Source organism: Citrus sinensis, chromosome 3 (assembly GCF_022201045.2).
Source record: "Citrus sinensis cultivar Valencia sweet orange chromosome 3, DVS_A1.0, whole genome shotgun sequence".
Classification (NCBI taxonomy): Eukaryota; Viridiplantae; Streptophyta; class Magnoliopsida; order Sapindales; family Rutaceae; genus Citrus; species Citrus sinensis.
This window is the reverse complement of record NC_068558.1, coordinates 4585991-4598407: the sequence shown is the minus strand read 5'-3', so window position 1 is coordinate 4598407 and position 12417 is coordinate 4585991. Positions and strand designations below refer to the sequence as shown.

Genomic DNA, 12417 nt, shown 5'->3' with positions numbered 1-12417 from the left:
CTTCAGAAAACGGCCATAAACTAGAAAGTATATGTTAATGTTAGGTCCATGAAAACTTATGTTAGGCGCAAATATAAAGGGGCAGGGGCTGTTTAGTAATTTTAGGGGCAGGGGCAATTTAGTAACTTTATTATTAATTAGGGTTTAGCTATAAATAAGAGATGATGGAGTCATTTAGGGTTTATGTTGAGTTTTGTCTGGTATTAGGAACCATTAGGAGTTTTGGGAGAGATTGACCTACCTCTCGAATTGTAGGTCAGGATTGATTGTTTGTTTTCTTTTGATTTAATCAATAAAAGTCAGCCCTAATTTAGCCCTAAGTCCTATCAGTTAACAAGATTAAGAAACATCCTAAATAGTACTTATTAACTAGCACCATTAGAATTCTACTATAGATAATAAATCAGAATTTTATTCAGAGGGGTAATGTAATTTCAGATACTGGTTTCAGACTTGCCAATAATGCTTTTTAATGTCACAGAAATTTTGCATAATAAATAATAAAGCCCCAACAGGTTTTGTCCAAGTCCAATAAATTTTCGAGATTCATATTTTGACTTGTCAGTTAGGCTAAATGTTGATATATTCTTTCTGGGTATTCTGCAACATGTTAATTTTAGGACACATTTCATACGCCTTTGCAGCTTGTTTTTCAAATTCAAAGAATGAAAATGGGAAATCAAATTTGGTATCAGAATTTGAGATGCATCGTGTAGCATTTCCTTAAAAAAGGTATTTTAGTCGCATGGATTATAAATAACCTGCTAAAGACATCCAACTGCGCATGCAAAAGTTTGTTGGAAAGCATCGGCAATTCCCTCGCATCTTTGGATGCATTGTAAAAGGTTAACTCTGGGCCAATAGCCTGGAAAGAAACATTTCAGTTACAAGGGAACCACAAAAAATACATACAATGTTAATGATGAACTATAAACTTCTGAAAATATTCAACATTGAGTAATTCATGTAGAAATCAATTAAGACATTAGAGATGAAACAAGGATGAAACAATCACACACATCAACCCAAAGACATAAAAATACGCCATCTTTCACATTCTTAAACAAACCATGTAAGAAAAAGGCAGACAATCAAAACAAACACTTGACCTGAAACTCAATGATTAACTCCACAGATCTATCAACTGCAGAGTTTTGGGATGGTGAACCATTGACATTTTCGCTTGCACGGTTCTGGAGAGGATCTTCATCCCCTCCCTCAAGATAGACCCCATCCTCCTTTGAAGCAGAATAGCTACTGTTGGCTCCAAGCAAAATACAGGAATCCAAGAATAACCCATTCTGTTCAGGACAGTTAAGAAATTAGTCAATGTTCTTTGCACAGATATGATTTCCCATACTCATATCGGTGATGACGGAATATACATATATATATACACACACACACACACACATATATATTTTGATACCTTGATGACAACATTTTTGAGTTGCAATTTTTTACCACTTCCAATATGGATTATAGCCTCCGTACTAGGTTGTGAAAGATTAAACCCTTGCCTATCCTTTAAGTACAGTACTCCACCTTTACCATCATAAACAAAATTATCAAATCTTTCATCATCAGCAATTAGGGGTCTCTCAGGAGATAGTGAGAATTCAGAAGAAGGTTGACTGTAAATTGACTGATCCAGAATGATTGCATCAACTACAGGCATAGGGCTCTTATCCTCATCACTTGACAGCAAGCTACCAACTGAGGGAACAAAAAATTCAACCACCGCCAGCAGGAAATCGAGTGCCACCAGTAGTTGTGGCCTTTGGAGAGATACAGAAATGAAAGATGAGTTTTGTCTGAACTTGGCATCAAGAATAAGCATAGTAGTAACCAGCTTAAAGTCGTTCTCTTTTTTTACATTTGCATCAATCCACTGTTCATCATCGAAGAGTAACTTTAGAGGACCATAACCAATGTTCTCAGGCTTTCCTATTGCTAACCTGAATTCTTCTTCAGTCCCCTCACGGTTATCTATCACACTGAAATCCTTAAGTGTCGCCGATAGAAAACCTTCACCCAAACTATTAGACTTGTAAAGTAGCCACACACCACTTACCTGTATAAGAAGAGAATATAGAGAGGTTAAACAAGGAAACGATAAAGTTTCATTCTACATAAACATGCAATAATACTCCCAGTTGAACAATCTCAAAGCTCAACTACAAATATAATTTTAAAAATACTGATGCAGATGACGGTCCACATTCAAGGATATATCACACGGTAGACTGTCCATTTGTTTCCCTATATTTCTAAATTTTATTGGCCAACAATTGGCCCCCCCCCCCCCCCCCCCCCCCAGCCCAAACCCCCAGGCCACTACAGACAACACAAGTAATACATCATAAAGAGAGAACAAGAAACTGTCAGTCTCACACACATGCAAAATTAGAGATGAAACTGACAAGCTGGCATCACAAATTATATCGACTGAACTATGTCGCATGCACTTAAAAGAAAGAATAGAACATCCAAGACCATACACATATGCAGTATAAATGATGTACCTTCACTGAGGCCAAAGATGCATCTCCAGTTACCCCCGCATGTAAGCACAATTCAACCAAATTAATGGCAACTGAAACTTCCACTGTAATCCAGAGTTCCCTATCTAGAGTTCGAGATTCAATGCCAGCTGGAGCTTGAGGAATGACAGATTCTATAACATCTTCAGAAGATGTTGCAAAGTTATTCAATGGAGGCATCGTACGTGGAGTCTCAGAAAAATTAGACACTGCACATTCGCTTATTATCTGGTATTCTTGGTTTGACAGTGAAGCTTTAAGTTCCTCTATCTGAAAATCCCAGGGTCAGAATAAATAGACATCTACATGCCTTCATTTTGAGACTTGAGCTCTAGATAATATTCAATACATTACCTTGATTGCAGCTTCTGTACTGGGTATTTGATGGAACAAGTCTCTGAGTGACCTCCGAAGAACAACAGAAACACCCTTAACTTCTTGAATTATGCTTTCACCTAAATCTGATCCAGTACCAACATTTAGATTGATGTCTTCAACCTAAGTACATAAAAAAGAGTCGGGAATTATAAGCATGAGAAAAAAATTATAATGGTAGTTGGAAAATAATTATGGAAACAATGGTTGCAAACAAGGGGTTGAAAGCTTGTGTCCATAAAAGAAGCCCGGCAATTCTAATTGAAACATCAAGCTGGTAGTGTTTCTAATTTTCTGAGTATTATATAAGAAACAAAAGCTTCTCCGATCAAGCCAATTGCAGGTATATTCTTGAATCCACCATCTCAATACGGCTACTGAAGACAGCTAGTGATTCTCACCAGAATAGTCAAAATTTCCAGATGAACGGCATTCAGCTCATTTTTACTCCCAGACAACCACTCAAAGGTATTCTGGACAGTTATGTGAACCACATCAAGCTTCAAGTAACTGCCAAAGAAAATTAAAAAAATTACACGAATATACCATAATGTACAAAAGTAAAATATGAATATAAACTATCTACAATGGTACACGTACTCAGGACTGTCTGTTCTCCGAGGCATTAAAATTATGGGTTTTGTCAGTGAAAGATCCAACTTTACAGCAGGTGATCCTTCAATTTCACTAGTCATAAACCACTTCTCGGAATCTGTTACTTGATCTTTCAATTTGACAACACCTTTTGAACTATTAGGAACAAGGCCCATAAAGTAACTAACAACCTACATATCAAATTTCAGAAATATGAGAAATTTCAGCCATAATAGAAAGGAACAAGAAAAATGGAGATGAAGTATTTACAATCAGGTTTACCTCCTGGACAAAGCGATTCAAATAAACAACGCGTACTTCTGAAAGCTGCCCAAAAAGGCAATATTCATAACCTTCATAGTCTTCATCCTCAACATTGAATGAAGTAAAAACCAACTACATAACCAGAAGCAATGTTCATAAAATTAACCATGAAGGCCACTGGAAAAAAATAAATATACAGATTATTATGAACAAGAACCTATGAAATGTTTCTCACCGTCTGAACAGACATTGATAGAATGTCCAATAGATAAAACCAAATAATACCAAGGTATCATTCTTTAAAAGAAAAGAGAACAAAAGTTAAAGTACCTCAACAAATGAAGTGCCTCCTGGATTTCTCATATCACAGATCCAGAAATACATATGGCTGTCAGGAAGACTATCGTCACTCACTCTCAGATTTCCCAGGGCAGCCTTTATACTGAAAGATGACGGGAACACCTAAGACAAAAGAAAATTGAGAACATTAATAAAGTAGTCTTCATATTTAGGAAAAGAGAAACTACAGGACAGATGAAGAGAAGGGGAAATGCTAAGAAGATATATATGCCCAATCTAACCTTAATATCGGTGAGCAGATTATCCTGCGACAAAGTAGCAAGCTTAGTTCCATCCTCGTTCATTAGTACAATTTGAGCATGTGCCATATTCAATGTTAAATTAAAAATAACTCGAGATTTCCCCTTCCCAAGCAGACCTTTGACAGGAGGTTCCTCAATGGCCATCAAATGTTGGTCATCAACCACACCTCCAGAAAAATTCTCAATAGCTGCTGAAGAAGTATCACTGAAAGATTCACAGCTATCACCTTCAGTATTGATAGAATTGACAAATTCCATAATGGCAAGAATTGTAGGTCTACGACAGAAAAATGACAAAGTGGCCAGGGTCACCGTCACCTGAAACAATTGTTTACTTGATCATTTGTCATTAAACAACTTTTAGTCTTTTACAGGTAAAAGCAGAAACTCAAACATAGGAAAATACCAACCCTCTTATCAATCTTATGATACAAAGGAGAGTTCTGGTCATAGATAACTATTTGAGCTTTCACAAAACTATCCAATGTTTCTGTTACTTCAGCATCCTCCATCCTATTTTCAACTGTGTCATCAGGGACTAAACCAGCAAGACGACCAAAACTGGGTGTCTTGAGCGATAAGTTCTCAGATGGTAGCCAAATCTGGGAGCTTAGGTTCTTGGATACTGTTTGTGGTGACTGCATAGCATGATCTGCAGAGTCAACCAAATCTTCTGGTGCCTCGTAGAATTTTTCTCCTTCACTTAGAGTCAGATCATTACTATCAACACTTCGAATTGCAGGCTCATCGGAAGATAAATGTGCATCTGAACTGTGGATGAATGACCTTGCCAGGTAACAATGCCGAGATACTCCATGGATGCCAACTAAATCTTCAATCTCCAAAGATTTCAAAACAGTGCCAATGAACATATCATTCGAACGTACTGAAAGTTGAACCTGTTTTCACGGAGGTACATCTTTCAAAAGAGAAAAACACAGACATATCCTCAAACATATGTAATAATTATTATTGATCTCACCTGCCCACCTATGGCTCGAAATTCAAATAGTCGCATTTCTTCAGCAAGAAGAATCTTCATGAAACTATGATCATGCTACGAAAGCAACACATTTGTCAGATTTTTAGCAAGTTCCACTGAAAGGAGACTCCAGGACAAAAATATTGGCCAACCTACCTGATGACTATAATTGAAGAAAATTTTCAGTTCATCAAGAGCACCGGTAATAAACACTCTCTCTATCTTTAAGATCTCAAAGGCATCAGGATTCTTGTTAGTTTCTCTCTCTGAATCCTCGGAGTCTGATGAAGTTTCTGATAGACCAGTGATTGGAGCAGTACCCTGTTTGAAAATTTATGTTTGAGAGTCTCTATTATATTTCACTAATGCTCCAGCTTTTACACCACATCAAGCTCAAAACAAATGCGCATATATGTACACGCACACAACATTTTCATTCATTATAGAATATTCAACACAGGTTGCTCATGATGTAGTAAAACAAAGCAAATGCAGATTTTTCACAGTTACTGTTCACATTAGCAGCTGTCTAAATGACATATTTAACCAGATTAAAAGAATTTAAGATACTTGCACATTTATAATGTACCATGATTAAAGAGAAAACTAGAACAACAAACCTCTGAAAATAGATTCTTACCAATACAATATTTCAGAAGAAAGAAAAGTGAGAAGGGAAGGAAACCACTTAAAGACCTCCAATTAAAATGAAATGAAAACTAAGAGAAAAACTATATTTGACATACTGCACAAACTAGAACAATAAGGAATTATTTAATGTTTAAATTAAAATAAACAAAAAACAAAGCTATGAAAATGTACCGAAGCACTATATTTAGCCCCTTGCAATCGGCTTTTCCAAGTTTTCCTTGAATCATCAGAATCACACCGTAATATAAGTGCGTTTACATCTTCTACAACCTAATTACAAGTTCACGCACAAACTTAGTCATATTCAGTAGACCTAATCAAATATGAATAGAAATCCAAATAAACCCTTTAAGTCTTAAAACCCGGGAGAAGTGATAGTTAAACCTTGCTATTGGATCGGGCAGCATCACAGACAGCTAATACATATTCCACACCACCAACCGCTTCTGATGGAACCTGATATATTTGCTTCCCTCGTAAACTGCAGTCATAAGCAATAAGTATATATAACTATTAAACTTGGAATAACAATTTTGATCATTTACTCTTTCTTGATATGAAATGAGATATTTTATTTATAACTAAGAAATATCCAGAAGGAAACACAACAAAAGGTGTCCAACCTCAAAAGTGAAAGTCAAGATATCCATAAAAATCCTAATAATATCTCATAAAAGTCAAAATGTCATTTTAAATAAAACTTCTCAGTTTTTCTGAATTGGAAGGAGCAGCTGCAACTCAGATATATTAATGAAAAATTAACAGCATCCACTTCCTTGATATTCTCCTTTACCTTCAAACAATTTCTGGACCACAAAATGCAATTCCAACAGCAACCAAGTATTTATTACCATAGATTACTCAAGACCAATCAACCAACAAGCACCAGGAACAACTATGATATCCTCTTCACACCCAGAAACAATTAATAGAAAAGAAGATTATATTGCCAACAACACAAGTGTAAAACAGCTAAATTTAACTGTGTACTTTCATTCAGTCAATGTATTCTCTCAGTTGTGATGTTTTTATGTTTTCTAAACCAATATTTGCAATAAGACAGTGTCATGCCAATCACAAATAAATTGGGAAAGTTGACATCTGAACCTGAGGTATTGTTTATAAGATTTAGCACCAGGGCTCTCTAGCACATAAAGGAAAGGCCCGACTAAGCAAAAGTATCGCCGCTGCCACACAGCTTCCCTATTTCCAACACCCTATCACATTACAATACAGGAAAGTTAAAAGAAATCAAAGCAATAGGAAAAAAGAGTGATTAGAAGCGTTAAATGTTTTGCAACCATGTAAAATAAAATGCACAGACAAAAAGAGGAAGAGAGGGCAACCTTCCAAGTAAGTAGGGATAACCAACCCTCAAAATCAGCATTGTCCCAAGGGTGAATGAGATCTGATTTCTCACTATCCTCCTGAAATATTTTTAATATCTGCATCAACCGATGATATCGAGCTGGGGAAAAGTGAAACCCTAGTGATGGAAGCCGTACAGCAAGTCTTGTAGAAGGGTAGGAAGGGTTCTCTAATCGAATCTGTATATAGCATGTATAACACCAATTTCATGAATTTAACAGGTAAATAGAGCATTGCCGACAAAAGTCACATGCAAAATACAAGGCACAATACAGAGAGTGATACCTGTTGAAGTTTTAAGATTACCCCACACTTATCAACAACAGGTAAAAAACTAGCACCACTTTTGTGGGTGGAAGCAGAAGATTTGTTTGAGTTCTCACTCCAATGATAGTCACCATCAACCAGAAAAGCAGATATATCACTCAAAACCAAATCAAATTGCAAATACATATCCAGCTCGTTAGATGATTCCCTTTCATAGTCATCCTGCACTCATTCAGCAACCTCTATATATCAGAGTCTTGATACGCATTTGGATTAAGAAATAAAAAGATCAAGTTTATGCATTAACCTGCGAACGGATAACCAAATTTCCCAAGTCCAGCATGAGGTTTGTTGAATGGGTATCATCCGGACGAAATTCAGTTGGAATTGTAATCTTGGGAGCAGCAATATCCAAGTCCAGCAGAAACCTACTAGAAAACTAATTTATAACTAAAATAACCAGCTTTCTGCAGCTAACATGACATCATGATCAATTGTATACAGCCACCATTCAAAAGCTAATTATATTTGCTGGGCAGCATAAAATCAGTCGGGAAAAATGAACATATAACCTATAGGATACATAAGAAAGTAATTTAGCTGCAAGAGAGAACTTTAATTGGACACTGTTCACTAATAACCTTCCTGATTCTATATCCCAATGGCATGTAAGCTAAGGAATAACCATCATTTTGTACTCTCAAACAAATTATCAAGAACAAACCAACAAAGGAGATCATGCAAAAAATCAACCGTAGGTCTGCATGAACCACATACACACATAGGACAAGCTTGAATTTTATTACTCAAATTGATGATTTCATCATAATTCAGAAATCATGTGTACATTTACCAACGCAAATTTGGAAAACTAACAAACCTGGCATGATCCTTCAGAGCCCTGTTCACTTGCTCCTGTGCAGTGCGCTTGACTCCATCAATTGTCATCTAGTTACCAGTTAATGACACCATCAGCAAACCATTCACTATATCAGGCACATTACTCATAATTTCTGAAATAGGTAAGACAATTAACTAAAAGAGAAAGATGATAACCCAGTCGAAGTGGTGATTGTGACAATTAACTAAAAGAGAAAGATGATAACCCAGTCGAAGTGGTGATTGTTATGAAAGAAAAAATTATAACACTTGAAAATCAGAAATTCATTTCTTTGGTAAAAAGCAACAAAAATGTACCATTTATTACATGTCTAAACTACAAGAAGCATGCTGATTACATTCAATTCTCCTCTGTAGGAAGGCAAAATAAAATGCATCATTGACAACTCTAATTACAAGTTTGGGAGTGTCGATAATTTAGGGATTCTTAGCTATTTTCTTGTTATTTGAATAAAATAGGAAAATACCATAAATTAGGAAAGTAGATACACTCTGATTTTATGGTCCTAAAAATTAGCCCTAGAATTGCTCTCTAGTTTTCCTATTTATTTCTACCGATCACTGTGTTTTGTAGAATAATAATAAGGAAAAGTTCTATAGCTTTGTCTCTCTGTTTTTTCCTTTTTTACTACATGGTATCAGAGCTTTAGGGTTCGGCCATGAACTACAAAGCAGCCATGGTTGGCTCTAATTCGGCCTCCTCCGACGCTAACAGCACTGCGACATCCTCTGAAGGGATTTCCCAGCCATCCCCAATTGTGCATGTTAGTGAAAACACCTTACAAATAACCATTCACAAGTTAAATGGTAAAAATTATTTAGAGTGGTCGCAGTCTGTGCGTTTGGTGATTGATGGCAAAGGCAAACTTGGAAATTTAAATGGAGAAATTCAACCTCCAGCTGCTGATGACCCAAAATTCCTACAGTGGCGATCAGAAAATTCAATGGTTACCGCCTGGCTTATTAATTCCATGGAACCTACTTTGGGAAAGCCGTTCATGTTTTTGCCAACTGCTCGTGATGTTTGGGAGGCTGTTAGAGAGACATACTCAGACCTAGAGAATCATTCTCAATTATATGAAATAAACACTCGGATGTGGCGGACGCAACAAGGTGATAGAGATGTAACTGCATATTATAATGACATGATGATTTTGTGGCAGGAATTGGATATGTTTGAAGTTGAGGTATGGCAGAGTCCAAATGATAGCGCTCGATACAAGAAAAAAGTTGAGCAAAGTCGAGTGTTTGTATTTTTGGCAGGACTAAATATAGACCTTGATGAGGTTCGAGGACGAGTTTTGGGGCGAAAACCTCTGCCCTCTATTAGATAAGTTTTTTCAGAGGTTCGTTGCGAGGAAGCTCGGAGACGTGATGTTAAAGCGAGTAGAGGAACCAAAGATTGATCTTGATGGTTCAGCCCTTGTAGCTCGTGGTAATGAGCAACAAGGAGATAGACGAGGAGGCAAACAAAGGCCATGGTGTGATCATTGTCGGAAACCGTGGCATACATGAGAAAGTTGTTGGAAACTCCATGGAAAACCTGCAAATTGGAAGAAGAAATCAGGTGACGATGCTCGGCCAACAGGAGATAATCGTGCTTTCCAAGTTAGCACCACTAATCCAGAGCAGCAGTCATCCTCAGAATCTCTTCCTTTTACTAAGGAACAAATGGAGCACCTGTACAAGATGTTTCAATCCCAATCCGTAGGAAATTCTAGTTCATCTTGTTCTTTAGCCCAATCAGGTAATATTTTCACCACAACCTTTACCTGTATCAATCCAAACACCTCCTGGGTCCTCACAGTTGTTTTCTTCTTATTCACCTTGTGCAGGAAATCAAAAGGTCAAAATAGCAAATGGTTCCTTTGCAACTGTTGCAGAGAAAGGAAAAATTATTATTTCTCCTCTTCTTACTTTGAAAGATGTTCTTCATGTTCCTCATTTGTCCTATAATCTCTTGTCAGTCAGTAAATTAACTCGTGATCATAACCGTAAAATTAATTTTTGGTCCTCTCATTGTCAATTTCAGGATTTAACCTCGGGGAAGACGATTGGGGATGCTAGGCAAGACGGTGGCCTCTACCTCTTTAATAATGGTTCAAACTTTGGAAGGCAAGACCAGCAGACCTGTTTCAATTCTATTTCCAGTAACAATGAGATTATGTTATGGCATTTTCGGTTAGGACATCCAAGTTTTCAATATTTGAAGCAGTTATTACCCAAATTATTCATGAATAAAAATGCTTTCAGTTTTCAATGCGAAGTTTGTGAATTAGCTAAACATCATCGTGTTGTTTTTCTGCCACAACCATACCAAAAATCAAAACCATTTACTATGATTCATAGTGATGTATGGGGCCCTTCTAGAGTAGCAACTTTTTCTGGAAAACGCTGATTTCTTACATTTATTGATGATCATACTAGAGTTACTTGGGTATTTCTGCTAAAAGATAAATCTGATGTTGAAAGTGTGTTTAAAAAATTTTATACTATGGTACAAACACAATTTTAGACTCAGATTAAGATTTTTTGGAGTGATAATGGCAAAGAGTTTTTTAATCATATGTTAGGGAATTTTTTTGATGAAAAAGGAATTATACATCAAAGTTCTTGTATCAATACTCCACAACAAAATGGAGTGGCTGAAAGGAAGAATAAGCATCTCCTTGAAGTTGCTAGGGCCTTGAGCTTTACAACTAAAGTTCCAAAGTATCTTTGGGAAGAAGCTATTTTGACAGCCACATTTTTTATAAATAGAATACCTACAAGAACTTTAGGGTTTAAGACACCAATAAATCTTTTCAATGAATGTTTTCCAGCTTCAAGGTTAATAACAAGTATTCCATTAAAAATTTTTGGCAGTATTGCTTTTGTTCATAACCATGACTCTAGAAGAACAAAATTCGATCCAAAGGCACATAAATGCATTTTTGTAGGCTATCCTACAAATCAAAAAGGTTATAAATGCTTTGATCCAGTTTTGAAAGAAATGTTTGTTTCTATGGATGTCACTTTCTTCGAAGGACAATCATATTCTCACAATTTCCATTTTCAGGGGGAGAAAAACAATAGTGAAAATGATATGTGCTTAAATGATTCTGACTTAAACATTGAATTTGATTGTATTAATAATGATGTTTTGCCGAAAGAAAATGAGAAAGGGAATCTAAATGAATCAACTGTTGAAAATTCTAGACAACCTCCGTTAATGCCATCACATAACCAAAATTCTGGAATGTCAGAGATGTGCACGAAACGGTATAAAGGTCTTGTGTATTCAAAGGAGTACCTAGAACAAAAAAAGAAGAGGAACACTGTCCTACAGCATCACCAAGAATCTGACCAGAGGTTGGATCATGAAAATTCTGACAAGAATCCTCCAGGTAATTTTGAGTTAAATTCCTCAAATAAAAAAGATCTTCCTATTGCTCTTAGGAAAAGTGTTAGGTCTTGTACTAAACATCCTTTATCCAACTTTATTTCTTATAAAAATGTGACCCCTTCCTTTCGTGCCTTTATTTCACAAGTCTCTAGTGTGGTTATTCCAAATAATGTACAGGAAGCTCTAAAGGTTCTTGAATGGAGGGAGGCTATTTTTGAGGAGATGAGAGCTCTGGAGAAGAATGCTACTTGGGAAAAAGTTGATCTACCACAAGGAAAAGGTGTTGTTGGCTGTAAATGGGTATTCACTGTGAAATATAACTTTGATGGGTCCTTAGAACGATACAAGGCTCGACTGGTAGCGAAAGGCTATACACAAACTTATGGAATAGATTATTCTGAAACTTTCTCTCCAGTGGCTAAACTAAACACTGTTCGTGTTCTTTTGTCAGTTGCTGCAAATCTTGACTGGTCTTTAAATCAATTA

General features: G+C 36.4%; 1 protein-coding gene across 1 annotated transcript in view; it reads right to left on the bottom strand.

Annotated features, from left to right (window-relative positions):
- LOC102618522 (uncharacterized) overlaps nt 1-12417 on the bottom strand; it is a 39946-nt gene that overhangs the window by 19589 nt on the left and 7940 nt on the right. The window contains exons 15-34 of the mRNA XM_006476990.4: nt 8527-8594; nt 7954-8074; nt 7665-7868; nt 7358-7558; nt 7119-7228; nt 6396-6492; nt 6183-6281; nt 5517-5681; nt 5361-5435; nt 4789-5277; nt 4358-4696; nt 4107-4238; nt 3795-3908; nt 3519-3703; nt 3320-3428; nt 2898-3041; nt 2526-2813; nt 1430-2074; nt 1110-1301; nt 762-865 (exon numbers count right to left, since the gene is read on the bottom strand). Coding sequence (XP_006477053.2) covers nt 762-865; nt 1110-1301; nt 1430-2074; nt 2526-2813; nt 2898-3041; nt 3320-3428; nt 3519-3703; nt 3795-3908; nt 4107-4238; nt 4358-4696; nt 4789-5277; nt 5361-5435; nt 5517-5681; nt 6183-6281; nt 6396-6492; nt 7119-7228; nt 7358-7558; nt 7665-7868; nt 7954-8074; nt 8527-8594 — 3881 coding nt within the window. The remainder of the gene's footprint in view (nt 1-761; nt 866-1109; nt 1302-1429; nt 2075-2525; nt 2814-2897; nt 3042-3319; nt 3429-3518; nt 3704-3794; nt 3909-4106; nt 4239-4357; nt 4697-4788; nt 5278-5360; nt 5436-5516; nt 5682-6182; nt 6282-6395; nt 6493-7118; nt 7229-7357; nt 7559-7664; nt 7869-7953; nt 8075-8526; nt 8595-12417) is intronic.